Source organism: Trichoderma harzianum (assembly GCF_003025095.1).
Source record: "Trichoderma harzianum CBS 226.95 unplaced genomic scaffold M431scaffold_19, whole genome shotgun sequence".
In the NCBI taxonomy this organism is placed as follows: domain Eukaryota; kingdom Fungi; phylum Ascomycota; class Sordariomycetes; order Hypocreales; family Hypocreaceae; genus Trichoderma; species Trichoderma harzianum.
Genome location: NW_020209267.1, coordinates 42911 through 66763, shown reverse-complemented (window position 1 = coordinate 66763; position 23853 = coordinate 42911). Strand labels below are relative to the sequence as shown.

The window sequence follows — 23853 nt, the reverse complement described above, 5'->3', positions numbered from 1 at the left end:
CCACCAACGCCATAAATCATGCTCGCTTCCACCATGAACTTTTTAATCCCAGTATCTAATATCTCCATCCAGGCCAGCTGTAACAACCTTACTCGTCTCCTGCGGGTGCCACTGCACACAAGTAATGGCTTGATTACCCGCCTTTAGCTTGTGGTACATCTTGCAGGTCTTCCAGTCCCAGAAGCATACGAAGCCGGCCTGGTCACCAGAAGCAAGGAACTGGCCATCAGGACTGCAATCTAAATCAATCGCCAGACCAGCATTGTTGTGACCTCTGTAGCTCTTCTTCCTGTTCTGGCGGAACTTGTCGTTGGCCCCATAGACGAGGATCTGGTTGTCTGAGCTTTGGTATGCGACGTATTTGCCAGAGGGGTGAAGTGCAGCTCTTGTCATAGGATACATGTCGGGCTCAGCAATGTACTTGATGGGCACGGGGATGTTGTAATCCCATGCGCGGAGTGACTTGTCATCAGACGTCGTCATGAAACGGCGATTATTGTCGACAAAGGTAATAGTGTTGATGGCAGCCAAGTGATGATCGTATTCTTGAACCACTTGGTTTGGCGTGCGTATATCAAACTGAACAATCTTCTTGTCTGACATACCGGCCAGGAATTCGTTCGAGTGCTCAGGATCGGGGTTGAATTTGATAACGTGAGGAGTTTTGCCAGTCGTGAATTTGTTGATGCAGATGCCCTTCTCCGTGTCCCAAAGTTTGATCATGCGGTCGTATGATGCAGACAAGAATTGGGTTCCCGAATCGTTGAAGCAAATGTCGGACAATGACTTGGTGTGGCCAGAATATGTCCGCAGCAGTTCCTTGTCGTGATATACATCGCGAATCTTGACGGTCGTGTCTGCACCGGCTGATAGAAGCAAGTGTCCTGATCTCGGGATGAAGCGTAGCGCTGTAACAGCTCCAGAGTGGTCCTTCCAACTGTGGATTTGCTTCTTGGGTATGAAATTTGTGACGCTGCCAACCTCTTTGCGTAGATCCACATCCAGATCCTGGGGAACGTGCATATATGTTCGGCCTTGGTAGTCGAATTCTTCGGAGCCATGGAAGGTGGTCGTTTCCTCTCCCAAGTCCTCCACTTCTTTGCGCCGCGCGAGAGCACCCGAAGGTGCTTGCACTACCGTCCCGCTCTCGACAACCTCTTCCTCCTCTTCCACCTCTTCGTACTCGTACTCGTCATCGTCGTCGACAACTTCGACCTCCTCGTATTGTTGTGTCTTGAATTTGGCCCAGGGACCAACATACTCGCCAGCTCCTTGAGCCACACTTGCGTCTCCCTTCTTTTCTCGGCTGGGTCGCATCTTCGATGGGCCGTTCTTGGCCTCAAAAGCCCTGTGCTTGGCTCTGAACGAATGTTCGCTCACAAACATCTCTTCAGCAGTGCCGGTCAAAACATTCTTGCGCTTGAGAGTGTGTGTTCCTTGCTTGTACGGATAGGCAGGGCCAGCCTTTGTCCGTGCAAGATCTTCAGCGGTATAGGGAACAACCTCGTGGTCTGGCTGCGCCTGCTGTCGCACCACGAGCGCATCCTGCGGTGCCATATTAGGCGGGTATTCCCCAAAGTCGGCCATGATTGCTGCTTGTAGATTAGGATTGATGCCAAATGAAGATTGAAAGAAAGAAGAGAGAAGAGAAGCGTGGCGCGTCTTGACCAGCAATTGGGGTCACGTGATATGCCACCAGCAAAGAAGCAGGACTGCCAACTCTCTACGGACAGCAGAAGTTGGCAGAATATATGTCAAAAAATCATGATAATATTATTTTTGCTATAGGAAGATGGTAGCGGTACTGGGATTGACCGGTGTGAAGTAGAAGCGTAGACACGATATTTAAATAATCAGCCAAAAAGCCGGCTGTCATACCCCAGGCAGAGCTATGACGTGGGGGATAGAGTAAGAATAAACCCTGCAAAACGTATCTTCACTTCTTACTATATAACGTAGGCGCAAACAACGATATGATACAATTAGTAACTGTATTAGCCCCCCTTGCTTAAACCTCGTCCTCCTGACATTCCAGTTTTATCATTATTCCATCAGACTACCTCGAACAAACAGCCTGTCCTCCCGCAGAAATAAAGAGAGGGTTAGGCTGTACCACCCGAGATGCAAAATTTGTCTCTCTGAAGAAGAGAGAAAAAAGACCGCTCTCGACATAATCTCCATACACCAGTATATCACTGGACGCAGTGCGCAGGACTGCGAGTGAAGCCAGCCCGCCCGTTCCCAAACATCCGCGCCATTCGCTTCACCTGCTCCATTGTAGCGTAGTTCTAAACATTAACGGCCCTGGTCCCATGCTGTGTCTTGCCCTACCGGCCCCTCGTCAGAGTTCCCGTCATGTTTAGTTTTATCGGTCCTGCCAGAGAAATTGGTATCGTATAATGGGTTAGGGTAGTTTCGTCAACCAGCCGGCATGGTTTACGAAGACTCGTCACGGATGAGGGCGACGATCATGCTGTACAGGTAGAAGAAGAACATGATCAAGTGGAAGGCCAGCTTGATGAAGGACTCCTATCGGGATTGTTAGCGACGTGCTCTGAGGAGCCAAGGAACCGGTGCAGAACGACGCACCTTCTTATGGACGTTCAGCTTTCGGAAGATCTCGGTAGCATCAAGCAGATGTGTGTTGTCAACAATCCTAGAGGTTGTTGGTTAGAGATACGCCCCATATGCGGCAATAATGAGGGTTCGAGGATAGCTCACTTCTTGATGTTGTAGCCGAGGAGGGGAAGGTTGAGGATCAGGGCAACCCAGTACCCGTTGATCAAGAACAAAAAGGTCAGGAAGCCATGGACGGCAGCTTCGGGGATGATGTATGCGTTCAGACGGTTGCAGAGGTCGATGGGGTTAATGTAATCGCTGTTGGCATGCGTGTCAGCCTTGTACGAGGATGCTTTGCAGAAGATGCATTGGCAAGGCTACTCTCTTGCGCGCATGTGCCTGCAGTCCGGGGATACCATATCGGAGGAGGACGTCATACCATTCCAAATCGCTGTACATGATGGTGAAAAAAACCTGAAGGAACAGGTTGACGGCGTTGATCAACACCGCCAACAGGAACAGCCACGCTTCTCCAGACATCATGACGGTTTTCCAAGCGGACGAGCTGGAGATTGTCTAGCGGGATATGAAGGCGAAGAGAGGAGGAAGGAGAAGAAGAAGCAAAAGAAATGCTTCCTGTCGGCTAGCGGATTGGTGTTGCTTCAAGCTCCGTCACGAGCTTCGATTCCGGCGCGGCGTGCAGGAGGGAGGGGAACTGGGCAACCTAGCATTAGTGGGGGGTTTCGTTCGTGGACAAAGCTTCCAAGGCTGATGCTCGTGGCGTGGCTGCGGCTGCGGCTTACCAGGGAATGACGCAGAGCAAAGAGCAAGGCGGCGAGGGCGCAAAAAGATGCGAGGTGGCCTCAAGCGGAACGGGCGAATGATGCGATCGGCGGAGAGGAGGGACAGCAGGAGCAGGATTGTGGGCGAGAGGCAATTGGGAGAAAAAAGCTGGTGACCTCGCCTGGTATTAGTGGCGATACCTGCCAGTGGGCAAGCAAGATTTTGGGAGCGCCAGCCAACCAGTCCGAATCTGCGGTCCCGTGCTCGGCTGTGGGGACAGAAGCACTAACGTGTCTGCTGCTAGATTGATAGCTGGAGCTGATAGCAGGTGCTGCAGGTACCTGTACTTTTAGTAGCATTGCCCTTAGTCCGGAGGCTGGTTGGTGTCTATAATTGCAGAAGGGCTATGGAAGCAGCCAGAAGTCCGGTTTCCGGCTTGAAGGCTTTGATTCCTCGATATATCACTTATAGTAAGATATGAAGAGGTTGCATACTTTTATCAATATCAAATCAGCAGACACACATCGCCAAAGCCTTGTTTCTTGTTAGCGGCCTTATTGCATCGATCCTACAGGCGCACAGAGCACACAAACAGGATCTCCAGACGAATTTTCATGTGAATTCACCGATGCAAGGGCAAACACACCCCGCAGGTACAGGTACAAGTCTCTTATCATAAGGTAGCGCCCGATGTGCTGTAACCCTCGAGCTTTGTGCTCAGATCCCGTCTCGAGCTTTAAAACTCATGCTACCCCAAGTTCAAAACGACCAGGAAGCAAATGGCCATGCTCTTTTTCATCTTCCTACACATATTGTGTAGAAATTAAACGAATAGATACCAACCTCGTCACGGCAACAGCACTCACAAGAAAAACATTTGCAGCAGAGAACAACGGCTCTATTCACTCGCAGCACACCCAACGACGCCAGTACCCTATTGCTCAACCTCAACCTCAACTCTAGGATGCCGCATCATACAATACGCTACATAATGGTGGTATCAAATCACTAACTCAGAGCCATATATTCATCCTACATTGTCAGGCAGTTTCTCAAGCTGCCACCCCATCCACCTTCTTCTCCGGCATGGGAATCGGTCCTCCGGGCGAGTCGGCAGTTCGTGCCGTAAGAATCTCGCAGCCATCTTCTGTCACAAGAAGAGTGTGCTCTGCAACTGCAAGTTAGTGACGGTATCTCTCGATTGACGAATGACAGACTGGGGATCAAAACATACCAAACTGGGCCGTCCGCTTTCCGTCAATGGTTGTGCTAGTCCAGTTATCAGGCCATGTAATATCCCTGTACTTGCCCAGGGCAATCATGGGCTCAATGGTAAAGGTCATGCCGGGCTTGCACTCTCCAACAGCCTTGTTCTTGGCATAATGAGGGACGTTTGGCGGGCAATGGAAGAGCTTTCCAACTCCGTGGCCACAGTACGTCCTGATGACACTGCAGTCCTTCTGCTTTGCCACCTTTTCGATAATGTTTCCAAATTCTCGTATCAGGACACCTGGCTTGACGGCCTTGATAGCCTCGTCGAGAGACTCACGTGCCGCCTCCACGACCCTTACGTTATCGGGGTCAGCCTTGGCCCTGTCACCAATGTAATACGTCTCGTTCAGATCGGCGTGATAACCGCCGTGGTATAAGCTGATGTCGATGTTGAGAATATCGCCGTCGAGCAGGACACGCTGGTCGGGAATGCCGTGGCAGATGACCTCGTTGACGGATGTGCAACAAGACTTGGGGAAGTGGTTGTAGTTCAACGGTGAGGGGTACGACTAGATGTCAAACCACGAATCAGTACCATGGCTCTTGGCCTCACACAAGTGCTCCCAATAAATACGACTTACCTCGCGCTCTATACAAGCCTTGTGGACAAGCTCGTCGATGAAGTCGGTCGTGACGCCGGGCTTGGCTGCAGCCGCAGCAAGATCGAGGACCTCGCGTGCCAGCTTGCAGACCTTGCGCATCGCAGCAATACCCTTTGCATCGTGGATGTCGATCTTGTTGCGGTTTACCAGAGACCGGCTGTACTTGGGGTCGCCGTCCTGCCACCAGGTGGGATGAGGAATTGACTTGGGGATGGTGCGATGCTCGGACAGAGGATAGACGGGACGCAGCGGGCCGGCGAAGGGGAAGCTCGGGAAGGGATTGTAGTAGCCGGTGACTGGATCTGGTAAGAGTGGTTTCGGGGGAATCAAGTGATGGAGGATATTACTTTGCGTCTTGTGCATGCTCTTGTGGTTGCTCTACTCACGCGGGGTCAGCCAGTGTATCTTGTTTCCCACCCTCTGGTATCTTTTCTCTTCTATTTTCTCTCCATTTCTCCATGATGAAGCATTGTGCCCGCGACAAGGCTCTCTATACATACCCAGTTTCTCTTAAAGCAGTCCTGGGCGCAGAAGAAGCTGTCCTTGATGCCTAGCTTCAAGCATGTCGGGCACTGCAGAGCTCCAGCGTCGTTATCGCAGTCTGCGCCCAGGCACTTCTTCTTCGCGGGGGGTTCGGAGGTCATGGCGAAAGATTAATGACGGGTAGAGAGTATATGGACAAGGAATTACAAGGGCTCGAGAGATGATGCCGTGGAGGGATTACAGATATCTAGAGGTGGATCGGCATAAAAATACTTGCGATAGGACTAATACGGGAAGGGCTCGAAATTCTAATGGCTGCTGCGCTTAGAGGCTTTGCAGCACTGACACGCTACGCTACTAACGCTACAGAAAGTATCCGGTACCTGTGCTCTTCACCTTTTTTTCATGTGGGAGCCACAGCCTGCGCCGGTACATGTGAAAAGCCGGGCGTGGCGGAGTGTGGCGGATACGCTTCGGCTGCACCAACATTTTTTTTTTTCTCTTCTCTGCGCTTCTTTTCCAAGGCTCTTATATATGCCTCTCTAGTAGAAGGTACCAATGCTAATGCAACAGGCCATATTCTCTCGAAACTCGCTGGGAAAAAGCCACTAAGACTAAACAGAGTGCTAAGGATGTTAAGCGTTACACCAATAATACATGACCGCACGTGTGGCTTAGGTTGTTGCTTAGCATGATGTGATCAGAACGGCTATTGCTCGTATGTGCCTTGCCTTTATTAATTCTCAGACGCGGGTTGAGTCAACATGGTTCGCCCCTTGGTCCGAGGTCAAGCCAGGGCTTCTTATAGCTCCAGAGCTCCCGATCCTCTTCTTCCTCTCTCATAATAAGATCTTCTTCTCTGGAGCTGGAAACTCGGAGATTCTGACTCGTCTCGGGAAGCCATGGCGGACACTAAGATTGTCGTTGTTGGCGCTGGTCCTGTCGGATCTTTGGCGGCGCTATATGCCGCCAAGAGAGGATACCAAGTCGAAGTCTATGAGTTGCGGCCGGGTAAGTGAAGCTATAATTTTTTCTCTCGTTGTATGGTGAGCCCGACGCCTCCGAACTCGGTCTCATGGTGTTGTTGGACTCATACTCTAATTATTCATATTTTTTCTTCATCTATGGCGTTGGATATTATCTTTGCAACGGTTTTCCAGTTTTCAACGATACTGTGTTGTTGTTTCTGCTTTATTCAGAACCAGAGCTCTCCTTGTCTCAGTGCCATGGGTTGTGAAACCGCTCCGCTAACCGGCCTCAGATCTTCGCGATCCCAGCATCGTGCCACTCAACTTCACAAAGTCCATCAACTTGGCTTTGTCTGAACGAGGGCTCCATGCTATGCAGCTGTCTGGTGAGCCGAAGCTGGTTGACCATGTCATGTCTGCGACTATTCCGATGCGCGGACGGATGATTCACGGACAGTCGCCGGATGGAAGTCTTTATGAGCACTCTCAAAACTACGGCATAGACGGACAGGTAAGGAGTCATCGCGCTCAAACTCGCTTGTGTCTCCCGAATTATTTTCATTCCTACTTTTAAGATAAAACAATTTTGTTAACCAGCAAACAGGCCATCAATGCTATTGACCGAGGAGCCCTCAACTCGCGGCTGCTAGACATCCTGGAAGCCATGCCCAACGTCAAGTTGTTCTTCAACCACAAGCTTACTGGAGCCGACTTTAAGAAGAACAAGGCTTGGTTTGAAGCCCGCGACAGAGACTACGTTCCTAATGGCCGTCCTAGAGAAATCGAAATCACTTTCGATCTCATGATTGGAGCGGACGGTGCACACTCTGCCGTTCGCTATCACCTGATGAAGTTTACCAGAATGGATTACCAACAAGAGTACATCGACACCCTGTGGTGCGAATTCCATCTTCCCCCTCGTCCCGTGGATGAGAATGAGAAAGACCCCAACGCCAAGTTCCGAATCTCGCCGAACCACTTGCACATCTGGCCGGGCAAGGACTTTATGTTCATTGCCATTCCCAGTGAGGTAGGACTTGAACCGCTTACAAATTCGACTTTTGAAATCATGACAATTACTAATACCTTGGCAGGACGGATCATTCACCTGCACCCTCTTCATTCCCAGCGGTGAGATTTCGGAGCTGGAGAGGGACCCTTCCACGGTCCCGGCGTTCTTTGACAAGCACTTCCCCGGAGTTACCGCCTTGATACCAGGGCCGGATCTTATCAAGTCGTTTGAGACAAACCCTCACCTGCCGTTGATTAGCCTCAAGTGCAAGCCCTATCACCATGGCTCTTCTGGAGTCATCATCGGCGACGCAGCCCACGCCATGGTGCCTTTCTATGGCCAGGGCATGAACGCTGGCATGGAAGATGTCCGCATTCTCTTTTCCATCCTCGACAAGCACGTGAACCTCGGAGAGACCAACAACCCCGACGGAGAACTCATCCACTCCACCGAGACATCCTCCTTCCAACGCTCCCTCGCTCTGGCAGAGTACTCTGCTGTCCGAGCAAAAGACGCCTACGCCATCAACAACCTAGCTCTGCAAAACTACGTCGAAATGAGATCCTCGGTCCTCTCCAGGCGGTACAGACTGCGCAAGTACCTCGAGGAATTCATGAGCGTGCACTTCCCGTCCTTTGGCTGGCAGACCAAGTACTCCCGCGTCAGCTTCGGCAACGAGGGATACGCAGACGTGGTGCGCAAGAGCGATCGCCAGGGTCAGATACTGGTGCAGAGCTTCATTGCGCTGGTCTCGAGCCCTGTTGTCTTGACGGCCCTTGTACTGGCGTATAAGCGTCGTGGATCTCTTGCATCCTTTGTTGGAGGGCTTTTCGGTTGGAAATGATACCGATATTAGAGCTCAGGCGAGGGGGGTCACTGTCGCTCCTTTTTTCCTTCAATCTTGGCGTGGTATGGGTCTGAAGTACGACAATTCATGTCTTGATGGGTTGGCAGATGCATGAACAGTTCAAAAAAAGGCGATAACGGAGGCAAATGTCAAATATGTACATGAATATTTGCAGGGATTGGCACTTTGTAGCAGCGGTTAGGATTCTAACATGGGCATGTAGAAATGTGAACAATATGGGCGGTATGGTCTAATACAAGCGGATATCTGGATAAACAAACTCCAATCAAATAGCAAATAACATCAATTGAGGGAAAAAAATCCAATTCACACATCATATTGTATACTAAATTCTGTGCTTCTTTCACTCTGCTCCATATCATGATGCTCTATCTGCTAGAGGCCAAAGAAAGTTGTGCCACATTTCTGCTTAGTCACCCACCTCCAAATTTTTGACAGGCCGCTTTCCTGTAGCACCACCATATCGAAACCAATCGCGATAATCAACCAAATACAATCACCCTCCGCCATTCCACCTTCGTTTTGCAAATCCCTGCAGAGCGCATCTCTTGCAGGACGAATTGCGGTTGGTAATTCAGCTGTAGTTGGGCGAATTGGCCGGTCAGGGAGCGTTTCTAGACGATGCGCTGTGAGTACCCCCAAGGCCTGCAAACGACAATTCCAACATCTATTCTAACTTTCACGATTTAGAGGAAAAGAAAATCTCGACGACACAACTATCATTCTCCTCCTAGCCCAACAAACACATAAGACAAACCAAGAACCAAATCGCCCACCATGCCCTCCATCCTCAACATAGCACACATGTGCTCCCACCTCCAAAACGCATCCAAAGCCCGCCTGGGCCTCACCTCCATCCCCTCCAACAAGTACAACCTGCACCTCGCCCTCGCCCTCCACCGCTCCGGCTTCTTCTCCTCCGTCTACCGCGCCGGCCCGCACCCCCCTACCCCGGAGCAGATGGTCGCCCAGGTCCCCGAGCCCGTCACAAACGCCACCGTCGCAAAGATGCGCATCTGGCTCGGCCTCAAGTACTGGGACGGACGGCCCGTCCTGTCGAAAGCTACTGTTATTAGCAAGCCCTCGAGGCAGCTTACTGTAGATGTTCAGGAGCTGGCTCGCCTTACGAGGGGGTTCCCGACGAAGCTCAAGGGAGGGGTTGTTAGTGGTTTGGGGGTGGGGGAGTGTATGTTTGTGTCTACGTCGAGGGGTGTGCTTGAGGTTAGGGAGGCGTTGGCGAAGAAGGTTGGTGGTGTGCTCATGTGCCGAGTATCATAGTCTCGCTCAAATGGGACAACGACGAATACGAAAAACGAAAAAAGGAGAAAATAGACTGAAAAAGAAGAAAAGGCGTGGAGATGGCTTCAATGATTATGGTTGTGTATATATATTAACATGTATTGTCTCACAAAAGAGAGGGAGAGGGAGAGAGAAAGTACATCTCACTGTATGAATAGAATCAATTACAAACAAGTATGCATGATCAAAATGGACGAGGAATCCTGTTGCTCGTTGATGATGGCTTTGGCAAAATAAAAATGCAATTTATGCATATACTCCCAAGGTCCCAAAGAAAAAGAAAGTATCACCAGTGGTCGCTATAAACAGGTATCTAAGGTATCTTAATAACTACATCTCTCCTTTTCGACAGAGGGCCGCGGAGGCCTGTCCAATATTACATAGACAAGGGGGGTTCGATATCAAACAAAAAGGACCAGAAAAAACACATCTCCACCAATGTCAAAACTTGACAAACGCCGTCCCTGACCAACAAAACACCAAACTGCTATTATTATTTTTGCCATTGATTTATAATTTGTTGATTATGAGGAAGCCTGAACAGCGGTCTCGTCAGCCTTCTCAGAAGTCTCCAGGACAACTGGCTCGGCGACGGGCTCGGCAACCTCCTCCGCCTTGGGCTCCTCGGTGGCTTCAGTAGCCGGCTCAACAGGAGCTTCCTCAACGGCGACGGCAGCCTCGGGCTCAGCAACGGGCTCAGACTCGACAACAGGCTCGGCAGCGGGAGTCTCCTCAACCTTGGTCTCAGCAACCTCAGCAACCTCAGCAACGGGCTCAGGGGCGGCCTGGGTGAGCTCGGCATCCTCAGCAATAGCAACAACCTCCTCAGCAGTCTCGACATTGGCAGTTTCAGCAGCCGCCTCCTCCACTGGGAGAGGCTCGGGTTCCTCAGCCTTCACAGGAGCAGCCTCCTCCTGAGCCACATCTTTGACGGGCTCCTCAACAGCCTCCTCCTTGGGCTTGGTGACGGATTTCTCGCTCAATGAGGGAGAAGGGGATTTCTTGCCGATCGACTTCCTAGGAGAAGACTTTCGGGTTGGGCTGCCCTCATAGTGGCTGCGATCTGATCCAGATGCTGCCGTTCCAGCAGTAGAGGGTCGGGATCCACATTTCTTAGGAGGTGTAGTTGGCTCCCCTGCCGTCTTGCTGGATGACGCCTGCGTAGGTCGCATCATGCGGGCCAAGAAGCCCTCGTCAACGTCCTTCGTCTTCTTAGGCGCCTCTTTGGTAGGCTTGGCGGGCGGTGGCCCAATGCTGGGTCGAGATCGCGCAGCAGACCTTTCTTTGGCGGCCCGCAGAGCAGACTCTTGTTTGGCTGTCTTAGCACCATGTACAACATGGCCAGGAACCTGCCCGCCCAGGGGGCCGAGAGATTGCCTTGAATTGGTCGGTCTGGACTGAGTTGCTCCAGATGCCGCACCCGCACCAGTCTTGGAGACGGAAGAGGCGGTGGGAGCGGTGAGGGAAGCAGGGAGGCCAACCGGCTTGGTGGGCGATCTGGTCTTTGGCTTCGGGACAGCAGCACCGCTGTCAATCTTGATGGGGTGAGGCTTCTTAGCAGCACCAGTTGCAGCTCCAGTCTTTGCGGCAGAAGCTGGCCTGGCTGCAGAGCCTGGTCTGGCTGCAGAACCGGGTCTGACGGCAGAAGAGGATCTGACAGCCGAAGTTGACCGGGCAGCAGAGCTCGACCGGACAGCCGAAGTGGATCTTCTGGCAGTGGCTTCTACTGTCTTTTGCAATGGTCTGGCGTTCGCTCGCCTGGAGGAGTCGGTAGCGGCTTTGGTAGCAGTTGCTGCAGCAGGTTTGGGAGTGGCTTTGGCGGCTGCCGCCTTGGGAGCGGGAGCTGCAGCAGTCTTTGTAGCAGCAGTCTTAGTAGCTGTAGTCTTCGTGGCCGCAGTCTTTGTGGCCGTAGTCTTGGTTGCGGCAGGCTTCGCGACAGCCTTGGTGGCGGCAGCTGGCTTGGTCGACTTGTCTGACTTTTGTGAGACACTGTCGGTGCTGCTCGCAGGGGCGGCAGTTTCCTTGGATGCCGGCTGCTCAGGCTCGGATTTCTTCGCGGGAGCTGATTCGGGAGCTGACTCTGTTGCGGATTCAGGTGCAGATTCAGCGACAGATTCGGGGGCAGACTTGACCGCAGGCTCAGCCGTTGCGGTGGTTGGGTCTGCTGGCGACAGCACACCGGTGGGAGTCTCTTCGTCGACAACCTTGTCCGGGTTGTGACTTGGCTTGTCGGTAACAGCTCCCGGCAGTCCCTCCTGTTCCTGCTGGAACTCGAGGGAAGCTCGGGCGGATCGCACAGATATCTGGCTCATGGCGGAGTTGAGGCTAGCCAGGAACGCAGGGGACATGGGCGACTTGGGCGACTTGGGGGGTTTATCGATCTTGGCCTTTGAGATGGCTTCGCGGTCGATGTCGAGGCTGCCTCGCGGAGTCGAGGTTCGAGAAAGGCTGTCTTCCCTGACCAGGCCGATGACGCCGTTTCGTTCGACGGCAACAAAGCTGCTTCGCACCTTATTGACGAGCGGCTTGGGGGAACCGCTTCGAGCTAGTGGCGGAAAGAAGAGCGGGTTAGCTTTCTGGACGGAAGTTAAGCTCTTTGTGGTGGCATGGCAGCAGTCAAGCATAAGGTATGCATCCAGGTCTTAGAGCAGCCCTCCAGCCTTTAGCGGAACTAACAGCTACAGGAGCAGCCCAGCAGCGTCTGGGATGGACAGTAACAAACAGGCTTCTTGAAGGGCACATAATGGAAGGCTGGAGAGCAGGAAGAAGAAGCAAGCAAATGGCAAATCATCAGCACACACTGAGGGCATTACCTCCTGGGGTTGGAGATGGAGTTGAGACACCAAGGGATCTACCTCTATCATCGTCCGCTGGGCTCGCGTCCCCTTTGTTCTCGAACATGGCTCGCAGGTTCTTGACCGCGCTCATGGTGAAAGACGGGCCGCGTCCGCGGAGGCTCTAGGGAATGATTTGCGCGCAATCGATATGCTGGAGGTTCTTTGGAAAAAACCATCCGTATGAAGATTCAGGAGAAGAGGAAAAGTATACTAATAGCTTCGCCAAGTAGAAGTAGGGGAGATTGACGAACGAAATACTAGAGCTAGAGGAGAAAGGGAGGGAAAGGGACCGAGACCGAGACCCTCCCAGCAGCAAGTACCTCGGGGAGTACATGCGACACAAGTACCTCCGTGCTCCGTTCTCCATGCTCCATCTCCATACATGGCGCGACACGGGTCAATTGGGATCAGTTCAGGGGTTGCGATGCAGTACTGCAGACTCGTACAGTACAGTACAGTACAGTATTAGTGGTGGCACTTTTTTGTGCTAGGCCAGGGATAAAGTGAAAGTGGCCTCTTCTGTCAATTGTTCTAGATGCACAGGTTATACTCGCGTGCTTGGCTGTTGTCACTGTTGACAGACAGAGAGAGAGAGAGCCGTCATGTTATTGACCTGTATGGCCCTCGCAGCTTCAGTGACAGGAGTACATGTGGTACTTCCAGGACCAGGTACCCGTCCAGGTATCCGTGCACTTAAACAGACAGCCCGCCCGTACTGTAGATTCTACAGTAAAGTAGAGTACACGCATCCACTCGTAATAGGTTCATGCAGCAGCAACTGTTTACCGCACCGCCTTCTCACTCACCCACTCCCCAATCCGATCCAATTGCTTGATTCGACAATCATCAGTCAGTCATCAGCCAACCCACCACCTCCAAAAACGCGACATTGCGCCTGCGTGAGCGCGCCATCAACATGCGAATCCGCCACTAACAACCGTCACAAGGCGCGTTTGTGAGAAATGAGGTTCGGATGGGCCGATCCGCCACGCCGCTCTTTGGGGGACTCTTTGGTGCTGGTGCTAAAGACTGGGCAGTTTCCCCCAGGCGGACAAAAAAGGCACCAGTGGCCCGTAGTGCAGTACCTTCCCCAACGAGCGCCCTGTGCTGCCGTCTACAGGTACTGCCGTAGAGCTGGTACTTGCTTCCCGAACCCCGGCATTTTTTATATGGGATTTTTCGATGCCAGGCATCTCTGACCGACACCGATCATGCGCTGCTGACGGATTGGATTCTTTTCTTGCATCTGCAGCGCTCACCGCATCTATGAGTACATACTCGTACATGTACTTGACTGCAGTAGAACTGGATGCAGCAACGGGCAGCAGTAGTGTACAATTTAGTACGGAGCACGAAAGGTCTGCATTCAATTCAATTCGTAATAAACAATAATAATCCAATGGATGCAAGTCTAAGTCTGGTCGTGGCATCTTCCCAATGTGGCCACTCACTCACTCCAGCTTACACACACGCCGTGATTGGTCCAGCCACGCAACCACAACAAACCTCTAGCCAGGCTTGTAATCTCCCTCGCTGGCGGTTTTATGTCAGGAGCAGCGAAACAAGAGCAATTAATATCGACAGCTTCATTTCGGCTTTTAGGCGTTCCATGACGCCACACACACTCACACACACTCTCTCTCTCTCTGAGAAAGTGCAATATACAACCCAGGTACCCTGTTTCGGGGTATTACACAAGTACTCGATCCCCGTACTAGCCCGTCTGGTGCTTTCCAGCTGGCCATCTCGTCACAATTGATTCTGCGAGATCCCCTTCCGAACCGAACACTAATACGAGTTTTGACGTCTACCCCTTGCATTAGAATTAGAGCCTAGTACGAGTATTCATTAGTACGAGTATTCAACGTGACAACAGCCACAATGAAGTTCACGAGAAATGCCATTTCGACCATTTGTTATACAGATCACAGTCTAGAATACTACTCCGTAATAATACACCGTATCATCCGCATCTTTAGCCATCGCCCGAGTGGATAACTCTCTTTCTTTCTCGCATGCACTTATACGGGACGCATCACCTGCATAGTCAGCAAAAGACCTGTTAAGGGGGTCCCAGCCAGAGCACGTTCCCCATACCGATCCCTTCTCTCTTCCTTCAAACTTTCCCAGACAGACAGCTTCTCCATCCGGAGCACCATTAACTAGTCTTATTTCCATGCCGGCATAAGCATCATCTCTTCAAAGACCTCCAAGATGGGCTACTGTACTGCTGGTAGAAACAGAAACACAGAGTTGACACCGTGTCACGACGGAACGCACGGATGCTTTTTATCCATGATATGATGTCCATGGCAGGGTTAGGCGGGAACGACAGCTTGCTCGGAAGTGCCCGTCCTTTATTTTCATTGATCGCTTTCTCACTTTAATGAGGCTAGCCCCCAGCCCAGCCTAGACGCGTTCTAGCATCTTCCCGTCTTCGTACGGGGGGGATCCTGTGCCTGTCCCAGACAAGCGAAAAAGAAAATACCTCCTACAGGCATTTGAAATGTTAGCTTGGTACTGATAATCATTAGGCTGCCATACGCATCTAGAAAAGTACCAGACTAACAATTTAGATGCTTGTGGAATGTAGTCCCGGCAACACGCGAGATGGAGCACTTTTCTCGGTTCTCTTTCTGGGGGCCAAATACGAAAACGCAGGTGGTTTCCACATCTCTTTTCGTCCCCAGCCGCTCCCCGGTACGGTATAGGCAGTTTTCATTTTGGCAAGGCTGGCCTGGGCCTGGCGTACCGAGGCGTTCCCTGATCATATATGAGATGACGTTCCTTGGTTATATGAGATGATGGATCTTTGTTTCGCTGCCCTGATGTCGATAATGGCTTACACGAAATGAAGGCAACTTCACTGCTTTGCTTGCATGTTGTTTGAGGGAGAGTCAAGTTCATTTGTGTTTTAAAGTGTACTCGTACATGCATGCATGACCAAAGTTCTATCCATCTTGCATCTAATCCTGCTAATAGTCCCTAGTACAAACAGTGAACTTTTTTGCTTTTTTATATCCCTGAACCCTTTTTTTATTCTCTCTTCATTGGGCACGTGAAAGGCTTCTTTCGCTTTCTAGAAATCGGTATTGAACCAGTCACATCGCATGTTTCTCTCTTCCCGCACTCCATACATGTACACAAGACATTTGTTTCACAGGGGTATTCGTACAAGACAGCCCGCCCCATCAGTAAGCGTTTTATGATATCACTCTTGTCCGGGGGGGCTGCGTTCTTTCATCAGCTAGCTGCGAGCCTTTTATTTGGTTCGCTTCGCCTCGAGCTCGGCCTCGTACTTGGCGACCAGCTCCTTTCTATAAACGGTATTAGTCACAATGACAATATGAAACAACAACGATGCCTCATAATAAAATGTTTGGCAAGAGAGAGAAGTTAAAAGAAGGTGGAAGTAAAACTTACTGCAAGTGAGGAGGAGCAGGGGCATAGTGGCTGAACTCCATGCTGAATTCACCCTTGCCCTGAGTCGCCGCACGCAGCTGCGAGCTGAAGCCAAACATGGCGTTCAAGCTGCAGTCACAGATGAGCGTAAAGTCCTCGCTGCCAATCTCCGTGTCGTGGATGGTGGCGTTGCGCTTGTTCATCAGCATGAGGATGTTTCCTTGGAACTCGTTCGGGGCGGTAATGGTCGTCTTCATCAGCGGCTCGAGGACCTGGCCGCCGGCTTCGGGGAAGGCCTTGCGGAAGGCCATCTGGGTCGCCAGGTTGAAGGCATAGTCGGAGGAATCGGTAACGTGGGTCTGACCGTCGTTGATAATCATCTTGGAGCCGATGACGCGGTGGCCCAGCAGGGGGCCCTTTTCACAGGCAAGCTCGAAACCCTTGGAACAGGCGGACAGGAACTTGTCAGGGATGTGGCCGCCGACGACCTGGCTCTCGTAGTGGTTCTCCTCTGGCTTGTCGTTGGGCTCAATGTAGCCGGCGACGCGGGCAAAGTCACCGGGACCACCGCTCTGTCGCTTGAGGAGGTAATCGAAATCGGCACGGCGAGAGATGGTCTCACGGTAGGCGACGCGGGGCTGGCCGGTGACACACTCCGTCTTGTACTCTCGCTTGAGGCGCTCGACGTAGACTTCGAGATGCAATTCACCCATGCCGGAAATGATGGTCTCTTCACTCTCGGCATCGACGTGGACACGGAAGGTCGGGTCCTCGCGCTGGAATCGGTTCATCGCCTTACTGAAGTTGTCGGCGTCGCCAGTGCGCTTCGGCTTGATGGACAATGACATGACGGCATCGGGGACGAACATGGAAGACATGGTATAGGGGAGACCGCCATCGGTAAAGGTATCGCCAGAAGCACAGTCAACGCCGAACACGGCGCAAATCTCACCGGCACCGACCTCGTTGACGTCCTCCATCTCGTTGGAGTGCATGCGAACAATGCGGGGAATGCGGACCTTCTTGTCGGTTCGGGAGTTGTACAGGTAGGTACCCTTGCTCAGGGTTCCCTGGTAGACACGGATGTAGGTAAGTTGGCCATAGTTGTTCTCCTCGAGCTTGAACGCAAGACCGACAAAGGGAAGCGAGTTGTAGGGGACCAGTGACACGGTCTCCTCTCCCTTGGACTTGTCCAGAGCGGTGTTTTCAATCTGACCGGGGTTGGGGAGGTAGTCGCAGACAGCATCCAGCATGGGCTGAATACCCTTATCGGCCAGGGCAGAGCCCATCATGACAGGAGTAAACTTGCGGGCAATGGTGGCGCGGCGAATAGCAGCCTTGATCTGGGCATTGGTGGGTTCCTGCTCATCGAGATACAGCTCGGCGATTTCGTCGTCAACGTCGGCCAGCTTCTCAATCAAGAATTGTCGCTTCTCGGCGGCAAACTCTTGCAGATTGGCCGGGACCTGGTCGGTGACTCGGACCTTGGTGCCACGGGGGCCCTCAAAGTACATGGCCTTCATCTCGATAATGTCGACAACACCCTCGAACTCGTCCTCGGCGCCAATGGGGATCTGGATGGCGGCCGCGGGGATCTTGAGCTTGGAGTTGATCTGTTCGACGGCCTTCCAGGGGTTGGCACCCATGCGGTCCATCTTGTTGATGAAAGAAATCCTAGGAACATCGTAGCGCTTCATTTGGCGATCGACCGTAATCGTTTGGGACTGAACAGCGGAGACAGCGCAGAGAATCATGACGGCACCATCGAGCACGCGCAAAGCACGCTCGACCTCGATGGTGAAGTCAATGTGGCCGGGAGTGTCGATCAAGTTGATGTGATACTCTTCATCCTTTCCGTTTACCGTTTTCTTCCAGTCGCAGAATGTAGCCGCAGACTGAATAGTGATACCCTTTTCTCGTTCCAGTTCCATAGAGTCCATCTTGGCGCCGACGGCATCTTTGCCTCGGACCTCGTGGATTGCCTTGATTCGACCAGTGTAGAAGAGAACTCGTTCCGTTACCGTAGTTTTGCCACTGTCAATGTGTGCCTATTGTTTGTTTATATCTTGTTAGTTTGTTGTCTCCTTTTTTGTCTCTTCCTCTCTATTCTCGAGTTCCATATATGCGCCATTAACAGCAAAGGTGGTTTCGTACCGCGATACCGATGTTCCGGACTGAAGAGAGACGCTGAACCTCTTCGGGAGCAAGGTTGGCGGCAACAGACTCGGCAGTGAGGCTGGCAGCATCATTCTGAGCCTTCTTCAAACTATTCGTTTTCTAAATGTCAGCCTCATTGTTTCGCCTTGCATCCAACTCGCTCGCAAGCTTCATAACTGGAAATCCAAGACATGGTTGGTGGTGGTCCTTACGCTTCCTGCGCAGCATTGAGCCGCGGGGCTGATCCGCTGAAAGCTCGCAGCTGGCCTTGATAAGCCAAGGGAAGAATGGCAGCCTGGAAATTGCGAGCTCCAGAAGTTGCCTTCTGGGCATCCGCAAACAGATGGCAATTAAGCCATCTGGCAGTCCCAAATGCCCTCATATTGCGAGCTTGTCCACTGGGCAAAGGTGGGTTGAAGGCACTCAGAGATCGGCCATCGGCTTAAAATGGCCGCTTGAAACTTTTTTTTTTTTTAGTCCGTCAGGGTCCCTCCAATTGGCTCAACCTCTCACGTGCGGTCGCAAATCGGACCACCGCCACAGTGTGCATTGGAAATAGCCTCAATTTACTGGCAGTTTTAAGTAATAATCACAAGGAGCAGGTTTAAGAATGCAGATAATGATGATTTTGACTATGTGTAATCTTTCAAGTTACATGTCTATGTGTATGTACTTATGTACTTAGGTATCTGAACGCTTCTTTTGTAGCGAATGTCTCGGAAGCCAGCCTCAACTCCAATGAATGCTTGCTTTGTATGCAAAAACAAGTAAGAAAAAAAGAAACAGAATCCCATGTTATATACCATTGCGCCCCAATATCATTTTAATTCAACATTTCATAAACACCCACGAGCAATGGGTTGACGAATTTGGACGGATGTGCAAAATTTACAGCCACCCAACGCCGAATACGGCGCTTCCGAGAAGAGTGTAGCAGATAGTCAAGCCGACAACAATCATTCCAGGGCCGGAAAAGGCGCCGGTCAAGGAAGCAGCGTTGTCATCATCGCCATCATGGAAGCCACTGGCAGCAGACATGCCGGACTGTGTCGATGAAGAATGGCCAGTGTTGCTCTGGTTTGGTGCGCTGGTGGAGGATGGAATAGGAGCGCCGCTGCTGGCGAAAGCAACAACGTTGGTCTGGGTAGAGTTGAAGTTGGTAGGGGCAATTCCAATCTCGTTGTTGACCAGGTCGTAGGTAACGAATGCAGATCGGAGGAACGTGTCGCCCAGCAGGTAAGGAGCGTCGGTGGTGTTCTGGATGCCAAACTCGCAGATGGACTGGCCCTTGTTGGGGCCAGACGAGAACTGGGGAGGGGGGCCGCCGCTGAAGAGGTCGAGGACGAGCTCAGACAAGGTGACATTGATTGTAGGACCATCGGCTCCGGCAAAGGTAAAGGCGAAGTGGCCGTTGATGTTGCCGACAGAGCAAGGAACAACTGCGATGCCGAGCTCGTCGCTGAAACTAGCTCCAACTTCGTTCCACGCCTGCTCAGCCATGTCTTGAGGCAGATAGGTCAGGGTGGTTCCCGAATCCAAAACAGCTGTCAGAGTCTGCTGACTTGTGCTGAGGGTGTCAGTACCACTGGGGCTTGAAGCCTGGACTTGGTACAGGTTAACAGCAAACTCGGTGAAGGTTTTGCCGCCGTCGGGGGAAATGATGTTGATCCTGGTCAAATCGCCGTGGTACTTTTCGGTGTCGATGCCGCCGAATAGGATGGAGCCCGTGCTGGCATCCAGGTCGTTGAGCCACAGACTAAAGGCTACGGTGTTGATGAGCTTCTGCTGCTGCAAGACAACGGGAAGGTTCGGGTAGGTCTGTCGGGTTGTGCCGAGTGACGCTTCATCGTTGATGTATCCCACTCCCACCAGGCCGTTGGCGATGGATGTGTCCAGACCAAGGCCCATGGTGAGATTCTGGATGTTTATGCCGTTGATGCGGAAGGTGTCTTCAATGTAGTCGCCCTTGGACGAGGAGCCATCGACATAGGTGATGTCGAAGAGGTTTTCTCCAACAACCTGAAAGGTGCTGGAATCATCGGAGTTGACTGGGAAAGGAGGAATTAGGTGAGCTGCAGATATAAAAAATAAAATAAAGGGTCTTTTAACTTACAGCTTCCAAAAGTGCAGCCGGGGTTTCTTTGTGAAGTTTGCGTGCAGATGGCAGCTGTCGAAGCAGGGACCCAGACATCACTACTACCTGTGTCGAGCTGCAGCGTGATGTTCTGGCCCGGGGTTCCGACCTCGACGTTGATAAAGTATCCTCCCTGAACCTTTTGGTTGGACAGAGTGCCGTCGATGGTCGCGTCTCGTTTGCAAAGACTCGGTGCGTCGTGACGTTTCTCAATGTCGAACTGGACGACTTGGGCGTGGGCTGTTGATGCGAGGACGACGCCTGCAACGGCCAGGGGTGAGGCCTTCATGGCGACAAGGCTACTGGATAATATACAATGGATAAGAATATACTGATAGGTAGAGATATCTACTTTGTAGCAATACTACAGTGTCGACGACCTCGTAGGGTTTTCTGAGTCAGGGATGGGTCGTCTGCGCGTCTCCGTAGAAGAGGTTGTGAAAAGCTGATGCCGTGAGGCTCTGGTAATAGTATGTCGATCAGGTACGCAACAAAAACACACACGTGTGATGCCAATAGGATGTCTCGCACAAAACTCCAGGGTATAGACGGTCAAGACAAGAAAAAAGGACACTCGAATATAATCAACAGAGTAGAAAATCAGATCAAACCAGGCTCGCCATGTCTCGCAGGGTCCCGGGCCATTGTTATAAATTGTCACAGAACGGATGCGGCGTGGCTGTGAAATGAGACGCACTGCTGAAACAGGAGAAGCTGCACTGACAGGCGTCGTCATTAGCGCCCAAGCGGTGGGGACTGCCGGCACACGGGGATTTGGATTGTATTGCTGATGCCGATGCCGAGTCGCCGAGTGTGGCAGGGAAACGCGCGTTGTTGCTCCAGCGGATATAACGGGCGCTGAGTTGTCAGAGGAGAATGACGACGACAGCCTCAAAAAGAAAAAAGCTCTTTTTTTTTCGATTCCATCTTTTGGTGTTCAGTTTTTGATGCAGATTCTTTTTGGCCGCCGGCTTGTGCTTCTGTCCGCCTCCGCAGTACCCACAGTCTTCACATCTTCACAGCCCCCTTGGGTATTGAATACACATCAATCCAACAGATGGAATTAAGGGTTCTACTATAGAACTACCAAGGATTATTACCGAGGGCTGACTGACCCAACTGCAATACGATACGGCACATGCATATGTCAGGAACTGGGCCGCCAAAAGTCCAAAACTCGGATCCCCAATGTTACCTAATCCACATACATACAGCCTCCAACTGGTCCGAGACACTCAACTGGGCGGTAAAAATAGAAGGCCGTCTGTGGCTGAGGCTCTGTGCTGATTCCATGCTTCCAATGTTGCCTAATGCGGAACAAGGGCCCAGTGACAAATCTCGCCTCCCGCTCATTGGCCCAGATGCTGCCGGACATAAACCCCCAGCTTCTGCAGCGCTTCTTCCAACACGGCCGTAGATCCAACAAAGCCGACTCGAACGTAGCCTGCAAAGTCCTGATCATGTCCAAAGCAGCGAGATCCGGGCACGAGGAGCACTTTGGTCTTGTCCAGGACGTCGCGGCAAAAGGCGACATCATCCACCGGCTTGCCGCCCACATGGAACTGGATGAATGCCGTCGTTCCCGCGGTTGGCGCCACCCACGAGCAGACCGAAGAATGCGCCTCCACAAACGCCTTGAGCATGTCGGCGTTGTGCTTTGCCTGCTGGATGTTCCGCTTCATCAGCGCGCCGCGCACGGCCGGGGAAAGCGCATAGCTTGCCACCTGGTCGTCTAGCTGCGACACGCTGATTGTCACGTAGTGCCGCGCCTCAACCAGTCTCTCGACAATGGCCTTGTCGCCTGACGCAATCCAGCCCACCCGGATGCCGCCTAGAGAGTATGCTTTGGACAGAGACCCGGTGACAATGGCCTTGTCATAGCCCAGGTCTGCCACCGATGGAGGCATGTCTGCGTTGTCTTCCAATCCATCGTGAAATAACGGGCGATAGACCTCGTCAGACAGGATCATGATCCCCCTGGCCTTGGCAAAGTCCACAATTTTATAAACGACATCTCTGGGGATGGGCACCCCGGTAGGATTGTTGGGGTTGTTAATGACAATCATCTTGAGTTGTGGGGTTAGCGACGAAGAGTCTAATGAAACCAAATGAATGCCGCCCAACTGTGTGTTACATGCAGTACAGACCTTTGTGTTTGCTTTGGCGAGCTTCTCCAGCTCATCCATGTCAGGTACAAAGCCCTGCTCAGGCTTCAAGCGCCAAAGCGAAACCTCTGCTCCAAGGCTCTCGGGCACTGAGTAGAGCTGCTGATACGTCGGGTACACGCAAATGACATGGTCTTCGGGTTCGATCAAGCTATAGAATGCCAGAAAGTTGGCCGCTATGGCGCCCTGAGTGATGATAACATTCTCGGGTGCTATCTGCTCCCCTTCGTAGAGAGTCGAGATGGTTTCCCTCAACGTCGATGACCCGCGAATGGCTCCATATATGAGCACAGTGCTGGTTCGTGGGGGAAGCTCACCCTTGTCTCCGGATAGCTGGGCCAGCTGGTCGATGGAGACGGATTCAACGCATGTCTCAGCAATGTTTAGAACCCCAGGAGTAAATTCATAAGCCTCCATCCACCGCTCAACCTCAAAATGTTGGAAGCGCACCATGTTGGGTGAATCTAATGCAAGGGTCCTGAAACTCTTACAGATAACGTTACAGTATATTTCTGCTTTGTCTCGGTTGATCTGTTTCAGTCTCTCTCATCAAATACTAGCCGCAATGGTCAGAATAGCTTTTAGAATTAGGCCCAAGCGGGGTAAGACTGGGACCTTATATGTCTCAATTTGTGTAACCTCATGAGGGCGATTTGTCGGAGAATTTGGCGAGGCGCGCCTTGTTGATGATCTTACTCCAACAATTGGTTTCAAGCTCCACGTTCACAACCTATCGGGTACTTTCAACCGACCTATCGGGTACTTCCAATGGACACCAGCACCAGAATCGGACTTGATGCTAGTCCATCTGCAATTCGAAGCCGCTATCTGGTGACGGGTAGTTAGAATGTCGATCTCAGGTTTCCCCCTTTAGAGGTGCAATTGAAGATATCAGCTGCATAACTAGCAGAATGGCACAGCGGCAATTTTTGATGAAGAAGCCGACGCATAGAAGAGACTTGAAAAGATCCAGGCTTGAGTTCTTCACTAGAATCAAGCCATTTCTATTATTACTGTCGAGCGCGCCATTGAAGTTACGATCAGCTCTAGGTTAGGCGTTGTATTAGTGTTGCGTGTAAGAGCACGCAAAGATAAATCAAGCCCATGCAGTCTCTGACTTACGGGACAAAGTTTATTGAAACCACAACCATTCTACTCATTCAAGCCACAGTCATTTAGCTGCATAAATTAGCGAGGCCTTGACTTTTCAAAACTATGATTTGCAGATGCTTAGGGGAGATCTGAAGTCAATCTTCTTGGGCCATGTGACTGTAGGGATGAAGACGCCCTACGAGTGCTATCACCTACCACT

The 23853-nt window shown here is 51.7% G+C and overlaps 9 protein-coding genes across 9 annotated transcripts; 2 read left to right on the top strand and 7 right to left on the bottom strand.

Moving 5' to 3' along the window:
- Positions 1-42: 42 nt before the first annotated feature.
- Positions 43-1587, bottom strand: M431DRAFT_97890 (hypothetical protein; the record flags this gene model as incomplete). Its single annotated transcript, XM_024924974.1, has 1 exon — positions 43-1587. One exon carries the CDS (start codon positions 1585-1587, stop codon positions 43-45), a length of 1545 nt encoding a protein of 514 aa, XP_024768900.1.
- Positions 1588-2436: 849 nt separating this feature from the next.
- On the bottom strand, positions 2437-3102 carry M431DRAFT_98018 (hypothetical protein; the record flags this gene model as incomplete). Its single annotated transcript, XM_024924990.1, has 4 exons — positions 2437-2529; positions 2590-2656; positions 2722-2877; positions 2999-3102. The coding sequence occupies 4 exons, from the start codon at positions 3100-3102 to the stop codon at positions 2437-2439; spliced, it is 420 nt and encodes a 139-aa protein (XP_024768899.1).
- Positions 3103-4190: 1088 nt separating this feature from the next.
- Positions 4191-5963, bottom strand: M431DRAFT_512973 (hypothetical protein). The gene is made up of 5 exons (XM_024919938.1): positions 5717-5963; positions 5564-5594; positions 5196-5512; positions 4577-5123; positions 4191-4510 (listed from the first exon to the last, which is right to left on the bottom strand). The coding sequence occupies exons 1-5, from the start codon at positions 5858-5860 to the stop codon at positions 4395-4397; spliced, it is 1155 nt and encodes a 384-aa protein (XP_024768898.1). The 5' UTR covers positions 5861-5963; the 3' UTR covers positions 4191-4394.
- Positions 5964-6474: 511 nt separating this feature from the next.
- Positions 6475-8857, top strand: M431DRAFT_512970 (hypothetical protein). The gene is made up of 4 exons (XM_024919937.1): positions 6475-6710; positions 6961-7178; positions 7272-7697; positions 7762-8857. The coding sequence occupies exons 1-4, from the start codon at positions 6602-6604 to the stop codon at positions 8521-8523; spliced, it is 1515 nt and encodes a 504-aa protein (XP_024768897.1). The 5' UTR covers positions 6475-6601; the 3' UTR covers positions 8524-8857.
- Positions 8858-9032: 175 nt separating this feature from the next.
- M431DRAFT_512969 (hypothetical protein) lies at positions 9033-10305 on the top strand. The gene is made up of 2 exons (XM_024919936.1): positions 9033-9175; positions 9238-10305. Exon 2 carries the CDS (start codon positions 9325-9327, stop codon positions 9823-9825), a length of 501 nt encoding a protein of 166 aa, XP_024768896.1. The 5' UTR covers positions 9033-9175; positions 9238-9324; the 3' UTR covers positions 9826-10305.
- On the bottom strand, positions 10266-12652 carry M431DRAFT_512968 (hypothetical protein). Its single transcript, XM_024919935.1, has one exon. The coding sequence runs from the start codon at positions 12468-12470 to the stop codon at positions 10371-10373; it is 2100 nt and encodes a 699-aa protein (XP_024768895.1). The 5' UTR covers positions 12471-12652; the 3' UTR covers positions 10266-10370.
- Positions 12653-15945: 3293 nt separating this feature from the next.
- M431DRAFT_97963 (hypothetical protein) lies at positions 15946-18624 on the bottom strand (the record flags this gene model as incomplete). Its single annotated transcript, XM_024924983.1, has 4 exons — positions 15946-16000; positions 16107-18133; positions 18240-18351; positions 18455-18624. The coding sequence occupies 4 exons, from the start codon at positions 18622-18624 to the stop codon at positions 15946-15948; spliced, it is 2364 nt and encodes a 787-aa protein (XP_024768894.1).
- A 230-nt stretch (positions 18625-18854) lies between these two features.
- On the bottom strand, positions 18855-21035 carry M431DRAFT_153773 (hypothetical protein). The gene is made up of 2 exons (XM_024912894.1): positions 20356-21035; positions 18855-20290 (listed from the first exon to the last, which is right to left on the bottom strand). The coding sequence occupies exons 1-2, from the start codon at positions 20663-20665 to the stop codon at positions 19131-19133; spliced, it is 1470 nt and encodes a 489-aa protein (XP_024768893.1). The 5' UTR covers positions 20666-21035; the 3' UTR covers positions 18855-19130.
- Positions 21036-21725: 690 nt separating this feature from the next.
- Positions 21726-22994, bottom strand: M431DRAFT_10102 (hypothetical protein; the record flags this gene model as incomplete). The annotated part of the gene is made up of 2 exons (XM_024911282.1): positions 21726-22442; positions 22524-22994. 2 exons carry the CDS (start codon positions 22992-22994, stop codon positions 21726-21728), a joined length of 1188 nt encoding a protein of 395 aa, XP_024768892.1.
- Positions 22995-23853: the final 859 nt, after the last annotated feature.